The sequence below is a fragment of the Ptychodera flava genome, chromosome 6 (genome assembly GCF_041260155.1).
Source record: "Ptychodera flava strain L36383 chromosome 6, AS_Pfla_20210202, whole genome shotgun sequence".
Lineage (NCBI taxonomy): Eukaryota > Metazoa > Hemichordata > Enteropneusta > Ptychoderidae > Ptychodera > Ptychodera flava.
Genome location: NC_091933.1, coordinates 998,496 through 1,010,622, shown reverse-complemented (window position 1 = coordinate 1,010,622; position 12,127 = coordinate 998,496). Strand labels below are relative to the sequence as shown.

Sequence of the window (12,127 nt, the reverse complement as noted above, 5' to 3'; positions counted from 1 at the left end):
CTGTGCAGATAGATGAGCACTACGATTTCGACATGATTTTCATAGTATTAAAAGAAAGTGTATTTGATAAGCGTTTCAAAAATAATAGGGAAAAATTAACTAATGGAGCTTTATGCCAAAATATTAATACAGTTTAGAATACTATACAGAAGATGAAAGTTTGTTAATGAAATTCATGTATAAATCAACAAATACTGCTTGAAAGAACAACGCACGTCTGTGAAGACCTCAAAGTGGTCCCCGACTTCAAGTCCCTCTGTCATTCATTAATCCACTGAACATGCTAACTAAACAACAATCAGGGAAAACTTGATAAGTATATACGTCTAAAAGTCAAATACAAAGACAACTGAGAGAGATTTGTCAGTGATTTTTCAAAAAATATGTAGACTGACCTGTGATTAAAATATGATGAACTTGACCCTAAAAATTGACATATAGTCATGGTCAGAACATGTCAGAATGAATGTATGCTATAGACATGTAATGGTGTTAAGATTAAAAATGGGAGAATTGACCCCCAGAATTTACAAATTCAAATGTGCAACAGATTTCATTTTCTACCCTTGACCTACAAAAAGTTTCCAAGGTCAGAATGCAGCTATGCTACAGTCTCTGTCGCAAGGAAAGACATCCATACAATCGTTGACGATTTGAGGATAGTTGCTGCCACTTATCTTGCAATGACGTCATTTGAAAAGATGACCGGGAACAAAATCGTGGATAAAACAACTTTTACAGTTTAAGGACAAGACAGGGAGCGGAGGACGCCATCCTTACCTTAACTTGTGCACTAACATTTGGAAGCCAACCATACACTTGCACGTATCTTATCCGTTGATCTAACCCGACGTTGAACACCATACTATCAGATCTGCTGACGGAGAAAATCTTGTAACGATTGGTGAATTTTATGTTGGTTGTTTGGTTTTGAGGTTTTTTAACCAATGGAGATCTGTGTGTGCAGATAAACAGGTGTATGACAAAAAACGCTTTACGTAAGCCGGTTTGTTGCATTGTTTGTTTTCTCCACTTCAGCATGTATTCCCACAGCAACAATCACAGAGGTTTCTCATATAGAAACTTTCAACGAGTATAAACATTTCGGTTACTCACTTGGTGAGAAGTTGGGATCAGAACACTGATGTCATCTACAACCAGACAAAAGTCGGCAACATCTGTTCTTTCTCATAAAATGGAACTGTTCAAAATGGACCGTTTATCAATTGTATTTTAACTTCTTCGATTATTTTAATGTGCCAACTTGAACGACAAGAACAGAAAGAAGTTTCGGTAGTCTAGTCGTAGTTTTAGATTTCAGACTTTTAAAACCAACATAACAGGGCGTAACAATCAACAGAGCTGTATGCTGATTGACATAGTCAATCAATATTTTTTATTTTTCTCTTCTTATTTTACCTTTTCTTAAATAGACTTTCCTCTACTCTTGTATTGTGGATGTCAGTTCTGCAATGGTAATCATTGCTAAATTGCTATAAAAAGATTTGGTTGATTGTTTGATAAATGTTTGATAAGACATACAAATCAGTAAACAAGCAAACACTCTAGCGAGGTGTGAAATCAATCCTAAAGCAAAGGTAAAATTGTATGGTCATTAAAAATGTTGACTAAAATATATACAACTAAGCAAAGTGAGATAAAACAGACGAGAAGCATAACGTGTGGGTAATTTTGAAATGTATCAAAGAAAGTAAAATCAAGAGAAAGCCATATCTTGGTAGAAACACAACGTTGTGAGTGCTATCATTTATGTAGTAATCCTACCACAGACCTAAACAGCTGGATTTTTCAGCTGACTTTGTTGTCATTAACAAACGTCATCGTTTAAATATTAACCGAATAAAGTTGTCTGATCTAAACTATTTCCTTTGCTAATAAAATAGTGCGATGTGCATTCTCTGCTTGACAGATATTATCTGGTCATTTTATAGACCAAACTTGAAAGCAAATATTTTGAACTGTTGATTCTGTCCATGGAGCAAGGGTCAATGATTGACCCAACAAACGCCTTTCTCTCCCCTAATCCTCCTCTCTCTCTCTCTCTCTCTCTCTCTCTCTCTCTCTCTCTCTCTCTCTCTCTCTCTCTCTGCAAAGGACTATTATAAATAGACCAACGACGCGGCACTTACTGTTGTTTGATATTAAGAAAAACGTGTTCATTTAATCTTCTCATGTTATCATCACGCACCATCAATCTACTTTTTGCACCATTTTTTTCTATCATTAGAAATGATGTAATCAGGTCTATGTATCTCTATGGTATGGTTGGTGTCATCATGACTATTATTCAAACATTCATATCACCATCATATTCTTCGTCATCTTCATCATTACTACATAATAACAGTCGCTGGCAAATGAAATTTTGACAAAACTCGAATCAATGAAAAACGGTTCCAATTGTATTGTCCAGAACTTTGATCATTATTTTCCTCTCTTCTCTTTAATCGCTCTTAAACGTGCTTCCCTTCTTTCAGTGATAATGAAGTTCTCTAAAATGCCTCAGTGTGCAGTTTTTTAGCACAGGGGGCCAAGAAGTTTGGTTGTTGGTGTTTGTATTGTGGTTTATGTTTTATACACTCTTACGTTCGGAGAGAGTTGCATAGGGGTTAAATAATGATAACGTCCTTGTACTGTTTCTTGTGACATCAACATTACGTTTGAAACAACAACACACTAGATATGTTCACTGAATTTTATTTGTCAACAACAACAACAACAACAACAACAACAACAACAACAAGCTTTCTGGGTTCCCTTTGTTTTACAGCACCATGAGATGAACGCATTCAAATTTGTTCAAATTGTGACAAAACCAGTCCATAGCCTTTTAAAAATCTTTTACATTGTTTTTGTATTAAAAGTATCTCGTGAGAAAACTGTGGTTAAAAAATCCTTTCGATTTAGTCGAATCAGCAATTGTTTATCAGTAAATTGTCTGTAAATACTGTTCGTAATTGTTAGGGTAGAAATTACCAGACACACACAGACACAGAAGAATTGAAGTGCACTAAATGAAGTTCAATCGTATAATGAAAATAATACAAACGAAATATATTGTCACTTACTTGAACTGCAAAATTCAATCAGCGAAAATAGTAAACGTTTTTGGTCCTTCGTTAATAGTAAGCCTAATACTAGGTCATCACCCTCTACTGTTAATTATAAGGGGACTTCGGCCGAAAATTCAAAAGATGTTTCTGAACTTTTAAACCAATATTTTCAATCCATTTTTACTAAAGATAATGTGACAGATTAGCTTATACCAGAATGTAATCAGTACTCCAGGACCTGCAATGTCTTAACACTTTCGACATATCAGCTGATCAATTACTGGCTGCATTGAAAGAGATCGAGCCGACGAAAGCATGTGGTCCTGACGGCATTTCAGGAATTATTTTAAAGAACTGCGCTGAAGAGCGGTCTGTTCCTCTTAAAATTATATTTAATAGGTCTTTGCAACAGGGTGTTTTTCCAGCTATATTCAAGCGGGCAAACGTGGTCCCTATTTTTAAAGCTGGGGACCGAATTGAGGTTGGAAATTACAGACTAATCTCGCTTTTGCCCTTATTTAGTAAGATTTTTGAGAAACTAGTTTACAATAATCGTTTTAATCATGTTAAATCTGTCATATGTGAAAGCCAACATGGGTTTGTCAGCGGCCGTTCGACCACGACAAATCTGATATCTTATATTAATTATATCAGCTCAGTGATGGACAAAGCAGGGCAGGTTGGCTCTATTTACTTGGATTTTTCAAAAGCTTTAACTCGGTCGACCATACTTTATTAATTCATAAACTTCAGTCATATGGTATAAGTGGTAATCTGTTAACCTGGCTCTCCACATATCTTGAATGTCGATTACAAAGGGCAGCTTTTGACGGGGAACTGTCATCATGGGGACATGTCACATCAGGTGTACCCCAAGGGTCTATTTTGGGTCCGCTCCTTTTTGTACTTTACATCAATGACATGTCTGAATGCATGAACCATGCAAATTTATCTTTGTATGCTGACGATTCCAAGTTATTTATGGCCATTACTGATATGTCCGATTGCGTCAAACTGCAACAAGATATCAACCAGGTTGTGAAGTGGACGAACAAATGGAAGTTGTCATTAAATGTTAAAAAATGTTCATGTATTTCATTCACTTTGAAATAAAAGGTCAAAAAATATTTCCTTACAGATGTGTTAAACAAACTATCTTGACTCGCACCAACTAATTTGTAAAAGACCTTGGTGTATTTTTAACAACTAAACTTAACTGGAGTATGCACATTAACCAGGTTGTTTCAAAGGCTTTTAAAATGCTTGGATTTATCAATATTTTAATAGTATCAAAGTTTTAAAAACATTGCATGTCTCCTACGTCAGAAGCCGCGTTGAATATTGCTGACCCATCTGGTCCCCTCATCAATTATACTTAATAAAGAAATTAGAAAAGAGTCCAAATAAAATTTATCAAGTATCTTTGTTTCCGTTCATCGATGGCTTACTCAAAGGCTATGTATAGGAACCTATGTTATGAATTTCGCCTTCTCACATTGGAGAACAGGCGAAAATTTTTAAATACTCTTCTTCTTTTTAAAATCCTTCACTCAGTTTATAGTGTACCAGATGTTCTTGCACAGATTCATTTTAACGTTCCTGTTTTTACATTGCGTCGTGCTGCTCTTTTCAGATCTGTGTCAGCACGTACGAATACCTTGAAACACTCATTTCTATCACGATCTCAGACATATTTTAATTCTATCAGTAACAAGCAAAATCTAGACATTTTTAATAACTATAGTAATTTCCGTCATGGATTATATAAGATCCTTTTTTCTGAATAATTATTTTTATCTGGATGTATTTCTGTGTATCTTTCACGGTGTTGCTGTTTTTTTTTATGTGAATTCTGTTTGTTTGTTTTCGTTGTAACTGTTATATGGTTATTGTTTTTGTATTATATTTTTATTTTCAATCGAACCGGTTATTGGGGCAACTTGTTGGTTCGAGATTAAATAAAAAAAAAAAAAAAAGATAAATTAATTTACACAAAAGTTATGAAGATTTACCTAGATTTACATGAGCTTACAGCTTATACCAGTCCCTTACACAGAATCCGCACGACGTAGTTTCAACTTAGCCCAATAGTCTGGTCTTTAGTGCAACATTGCAACGCGAAGAACACAAACGTGGGCTTCAATCCACGTGTCACAGTGCACAAACTTGGTGAAGTTGCCGTTTCACATTGACAATGGTGTTTCTTCTCAGTCACCTTCATTTCACGATGTACAAATAACACATACAGTCCCTTGGGTAATTTCGTTCATGGATGTACATTAATCTTACGGGTCACACAAGCAAGCTCTTTTCAGACGTTATGCAGTCTCCTTGGAGCAGTTTAATAACACGTCTATATATATCGGCGATCACCTGGTCAATTATAACATTAAAATGCCTCCTTAATTTGCATAAAATCTTGAAACACGTGTCCAGCGACGTGTCAAAGTACATTATAAACTCTCGAAGCAGGCCATTTCATCCTTCTCGGCCAAGCATATAAAACTGCACAAGAGGCATCGTATAATAACAAGTCAGTTTTGGGAAGATGTCATACAGGAATCGCCAAATTCGAAGTACGAGTATTTTTAGGTTAGTGGGGAATAACGGCCATTATTGGGGCCTCTCCCAGATAAAGGTTCTCAGAGCAAAGGTGATCGCTATTTTCCGTCAACCTCACCTCTTCAACTCATACTATAATTACCATATAAAATATGAACACCGGCGAACACAGTATCGTAGGCGCCATTCTGAGGGTATTTGGGAATCTAGGTTAAGATTAAAAAAAATTGATGAATAGTTTTCAGTATCCTGGCACAAATATCATTTATAATTTTGCAAATAATGATGAAAGCAGCAATATTGCATTGTTATCAAATTATCTTCTCTAATTAGTCTCCGAAACAACTGTTTTAGTTGATGCGACATTTTGTATTCAGCTGTAAATATTATGAAATGAAAAACAATAATTTTATTTTAGTTATGTAATAACACTTAATAATGAGTATATTTTCTGAATTATTCAACACAAGATTTTTTTTTCATCATGTTTTGTATTAAGTGTCATAGTAGTGCTGCAACTCAAATGACGTTTCCATAATAATGCATTTGTCACAAATTGAATGATTGTTCAGGCCGAGTTTCTTCCCGTCAAAGAAATCATGCATTTAGACACGAAGTTAAAATGTAGTGTTAGCTGTAGATAATCACCCGATTCACACGGTGGTACATTTTCCTCTATTTCGTTATTTGCACTGTAGAGGCTGTCATTGAGTTTAATATGAGAATTTCAGCTATACCGGTAATTGTTTCTCTAATTACTGTTCCTTATAGTAATTTAAATTATCACTTTCAACATGATTATAACACAATGCCTGTTGAAAGTTGTCCCAGCATAGATTTAAAAAAGAGACCCGGAATAACTTTTCCAATCCCTCGTGATACCCAGGGCACCAAAATACAAACATAAGATAAAGTTATCGGACAAATAAAACCTTCCAAACTCGACTGTTATTGATTAAATCTACAAGTTGCCAGTTGTCTGTCAATTTAAACATCATAGCAGGCATTGGTACCATAATAGAGCACGACCACATTCACTTTTCGTCACCATGGATAGTTCATGTCGTTCACCCATTGACCTATTTTATTATTGATTCTGTCTGATTTACGACATCGCTTAAAGTGCGAATGTCAATAAATTGATAGAAGTGGTTGTCTAATTTTACGGAACGCACACCCAGTTTTCTTTCCCTACGTCAAGCTGAACACATCTCAACAATACCTCCTTGTTCATGATGTAGGCAAGTAACTCTGTTAAATGGATTTGACCATAAGATAAGCCCAGCAGGTACTGACATTAAATGCCAGTTAGATTATATTCATTAGCAAAAGTACATTTATCACACTTCTTTCGTTGACAAGGAAAGTGTTGAACTTATCGATAGCAATAATAACCGACTGGCTAACAATATAGCCTTCTGCTCCAAGGGTTTTCACCTTTGACGTGTTCAACTTTAATGGCACTTGTCGTGATTGTTGTTACCTTGGTCATCGAAGGAGCACTCCGTATGTCGCTACCTGGAATTTAAAGGGGGCGTCACCTCATGTGACAAGTCTTTTTCGGCGATTAAAAATCACATGACTTTATCTGCGCTCCTTAACCTGGACTTTCTAGGCTTTTTCCTGATATGTAAAGTTTGAACAGTATTGTTGACGTCAAATTTACCAACACTTTGAAAAGGCAACTTGAAGATTGGTGCATGTACTTTCCCTGTTCTGTCATTTGATACTGTCTATATCTCACTGTTTTAACAAGCAACCCCAAAGTTGTGAAGGTAAGTAAATTATAACTTATATTGTCACGGCAATGTCTTATTTAATTGTCATAATTCCTAATTATGACCACTAGATAAAACATTAGCAGAGTTTGCCTCGGATCGATGTTCCTGAACAAATTAATACATTTTTGTTGAGGTGTCCAGTGCTCTGCAAACATGCTATCAAGTGCCAACCACTATAGTAGATCATTATATCGTTCAAACACTCTATGTAGAGGCTCTAATAAACCATGTTTTGGCGGATTGTTCTTGCTTAATGTCATTTGTACCTGACACACGATAGGACTGCTTCTGCCATATCTCCCGTGGAAACGCTCGGTACGGGCGAAACTGGTTTTTGATCAGTGCAAGTGAGAAAAAGAGACTCAAAGAAAATTGTTTCATTATTTAATCATTTTGTCGGGGAAAGCTGTGATTTTGGACGCCTATGTTTCAAACATAATGTCAAAATGACGCTATGCAGTACAGTACAGTACAGTACAGAGTACAGTTTTGTTTTCTGCAGAGAGAGGATAGGGAAATACGGTCACAGCATTGTCCTGATATCAGTCTGTCCTACGCTACGATCTCATCCAAAGCTTCATCTTTGAGAAAGTCTTTACTGCAATAAATCGAATTCTGATATTGGAAACATCAAAGATCATTGAAATTCTTGAAATTTAAATATATTTGGCAGCGTGTGCCATACAATAGTATAAATACTAATTTCATGGTGAATATCAATAGCTCTGATAATATCGCCATTTTACGGTCACTTGTAATTATTAATCTTTGTTATTTCTTCGCTCTACGAAATGACATTAACATATTTACTTAATTCTAGATGGAGATTTATTGATTTGCTTATTGCTTTGCCATGTTTCTCTGTAGTATTGCTGAAACATGTTCTTTACATGTACAATATGTTCGATTCACCGAAAATCATGGGTTGGGGAAGGGTCCTCGTCGGCAGAAAGTTACTTACATCGTTTACTAGGGACTGTGAATGAAGCTAAGCTACAGCGTATGTGAATTCGATGCCAGGAGGCTTCATTCTGGTTATTCAAGGATCGACTCAAACTTCAAATTTACCGACTTTACTAGTAAACAGTCAAGACGCAGCACGAAATCTAATTTCAAAGAGCTGTGTACTTATGCTGACATCAAGAAGAGATAATTCACTGTTAAATGAACGTTTTATTTATTTTCGGTAATATTTTGCATTCTCTTACTCTTATCATACAGTTTCAGTACTTTTGAATACAGAAAAGAAGTAATGGCGTCGGGATCAATGACCGATTTAGAAGAACCAATATTGAGCGACAACGATTCTTGGTCAGAAAACCCTGAAACCATCGATGATTTACAGAGATCAGATGAGAAGTTGATGACAGGTCGTTCAAACCAGCAAACTTCGCCATCCAGATTAAACATTTTCTCTTCGCCTGCAAGAGTGGTTGGGTTAAAAACATTCAATATTGTGTTGTCAGTGGCAACTGTCATCACTAATGTAGCAACCAATGTTACATTACCAATCTTCTCCCAGTCACTTGATAACTACAGTGATCCCTATTACATTCTATTTTCCTCGTCTTTACTCTTCCCGTTCTTTTTCTTCTTCTTGCTTGTCATATCAAAGTTCTGTAACTCGTCTGTCAGTTTTCGACTTAAAGCTCCCATCAAGTATGTATTCGTAGCTGGATTCATGAATGCATTGAATGGGTTACTGGTTGTCTATGCCAGCGATCCATCGAGAACGCCCCCAGCGTTACAGGCGATCCTCAGTACGTCCGTCATTCCATATACGGTCATTGCACGTTACGTCATGATTAGGAAAGGTAAGTAGAACGCTCCAGTCACATCGTTCATTTCTATTTACTACATGCATGTCGGGTACAAACTCTCGAAGAGTCAGTGTGTCACAAATGAGGGAATTCCATCTACTTTTTCAACAATCTTTGCAGTAAACTAGTTTGAGAAAATAAACTGATGTAAATTGTTTCTCTTTCAGGAGTAGGTGTCAAAAGATTAGTGTGCACAGGAGTTGTACTGATCGGCCTGTTTATATCGATGGAACCAATCATTTTCAATATCGACAATGAAGATAGCAGTTCAAGCGGCCAACACCAATCTACAGCTAGCAGAGTTCTTTGGCCTGCCTGCTTTCTGCTTGGTTTCTTGCCAGTCGGTGTTATGAATGTACTGCTTGAGAAAGTCATGAAACAGGAGGTGATACACAAGAAACTAAGTCACACGTGTAAACTCTCCGCCTTGAAATTATAAAAAACAGAAAGAAAAAAAAAAGAAAGAAAGATATTTCAGTTCTTCAGTCTAAATTGGTATGATGTCTTAAGTACTGATGTCATAGTTCAAAGTCAAGTACATTTGATTTCCACCACAAAGGAACTGAAGTACAAGAGTATCTGTAAATTGCGGACAAGTTCTATTGAATTAATTGACTTTTAATTGTTTGGATGGTACTAGCTGAAGTCGTCACACATCTGGGTTTGGTATCCTGTTCGACTGTGGCGATATTTGCCGCAATTTGGTCAACGTCACTGAGTGTGTTCTTCAAATCGATAAAGAATGTAATTTGATATTCAGATATTAATACAAAGCTTGATTTCCATTGGAATTTTAGAACACTATATATGACCATATACAGATGCACTCATTCTGAAATTGTTGATCTTTTCACGTCAGTTGAGATATTTTCTATTCAGAGACACTGATGATCTGATCGTTGGATGGTATTTTCGGTATTAGTTTGTTACAGACTGTAAAAAGCAGCCCATGAACTAAACGTCGATAACAACGTAAAGTCACGTGATTTTTGTTTGTTTTAGGCTTCTTCGTTATTGGTCAATGTCTGGGTTAATGGATTCCAGTTTATCACAGTCACTCTTTTATTCTGGACAGATTTTATACCGGGTTTTGGAATGGTGAGTTATTCATCGTATTTTAGTTAATGATTAGTAGATGCAGGTGTCCGATACGATGTAAAGTTATTGTAAATGTCCCAACTGATACGATGTAAAGTTATTGTAAATGTCCCAACTGATACGATGTAAAGTTATTGTAAATGTCCCAACTGATACGATGTAAAGTTATTGTAACTGATACGCTAAAGGTAGCAAGTGTCTCGGGGACAGATATTCGGACTGTCAAGCTTTTACAATTATGTTCAGTCTGCCACTTGTGGGGGCTCAATTTGAGGCTCACAAAGTGTATGTTAGCTAAGTATATGTGAGGTAAGGGGTCCATTATAACACTGTTATAGAACTGTTATGGAGTTTTCACCGGTTTATCTTTTGTGAAAATCCCAAATTAGATTTTCTCTATTAGAGTTAGCACGGGGATGGTGGCCATTTTAATTTCAAGTGTAAGTCAATATTTGGTTATCTGTTTCTCTAGTGCAAAATTTGGCATATTGACCCCTGATTTTTATTTGTGATTTCGAATGGGAGTGCCTTAAATGTATCTTTACAGAAAGTTTGAGCAAGATTTGAAGACTGTTAGGTACTATACCTTAAACTATTTACTACAATGAAATTGCATACAGTATTTGCAAGCTATAGTTCATGAAGTTGAGTGGTGAATTTAATTTTAAATGTAAGCGAATCTTTCAGAAGCAGAAAATCTCTCCGGCCGATGAGAAAGAGAAGATCATTTACAAATATTTTTACAATGTAAAGAAAATGTAACGACTTTATCGAATGACGTAAGAAGAAAAGCAGCAATATACTGAAGTGGTAGGAATATCTTCATCGAAGAATATAATTATGCCTATCATTTATGATATTATGATATTATATCAGAGTGTCAACGAAGCCAATGTATCATTCTTTTCAAGGATAGCTCACGTGGTAAATTGTATACCAGTGTTATAATGGACCCCATACCTAGCATAGAAGGTCAATGCAATAACGTAAATAACCAATCTGGTTTCAGATTTCCAGGTGCTCAAATGACGTAGAAACAGTTTTAAAACACCATAATCACACATATTGATATAATATTGTTGCAATAACACCCTTTGCAGGCTGGTAAAATATGTACACTCGATCAGTACAGAGTATAGTTCGTTCCGATGTCGCTCCACTAACCGGCATGTTCCATATATCGCTTGTTGTACATAAATATTGTGTACATCCGCAGCATTTTAAGGATACAATTGTAACATTTGTTAAGTTTCCCAGTTCACTAAGGTTCAAAAATATTTTATGACACAAAAAACCTTGTCGATTTGGTGATATAGTATATCAAAAATGACTTATAACATGATTGGAACTAATTTGGGATTATCTTCATATTTTTCAAATTTCTCTAAAGTGTTAGGTGATATATAGCTGAATGTTGCAATATTACAAATGCTCATAAAAACAAGTGTAACTTTAAAAGAAAAGCAGATGAGCTTACATTTGCAGATTAAACCGACATCACTTCACCATCCAGTTATCCCAAATTATTTTCAATTGTGTTTTATATGATCTAAACTTCATTACGCATCTTCATCATTTTAGGGAAATATCTTAAATTTGTATAGTTCAGTGAAAATTACTGTTGTTCTCTTTTTTCAGTCGTCTGACCCGAGAGCTTTATGGAATAGCTTATCGAGTGGTTTTCACTGTCAGTTTGGTGCTGATCCCAACTGTTCTGGGGTTGTAGGAAGTTCTTGGTTATTTGTAATAAGCTATATGTCTGCAAGTGTCTTCGGTTTTCTACTGTTACGCT

At 35.9% G+C, this 12,127-nt stretch overlaps 1 protein-coding gene across 1 annotated transcript; it reads left to right on the top strand.

Annotated features, from left to right (window-relative positions):
• The first annotated feature begins 8,669 nt into the window (after positions 1-8,669).
• On the top strand, positions 8,670-9,676 carry LOC139136012 (crt homolog 3-like). Its single transcript, XM_070703832.1, has 2 exons — positions 8,670-9,231; positions 9,405-9,676. Exons 1-2 carry the CDS (start codon positions 8,670-8,672, stop codon positions 9,674-9,676), a joined length of 834 nt encoding a protein of 277 aa, XP_070559933.1.
• Positions 9,677-12,127: the final 2,451 nt, after the last annotated feature.

Bases quoted from the DNA above. Each gene is read 5' to 3' on its own strand.
- LOC139136012 (XM_070703832.1), top strand. From the start codon at position 8,670: ATGGCGTCGGGATCAATGACCGATTTAGAAGAACCAATATTGAGCGAC. The intron at 9,232-9,404 runs GTAAGTAGAACG...TTTCTCTTTCAG, and splicing joins TTACGTCATGATTAGGAAAG to GAGTAGGTGTCAAAAGATTA.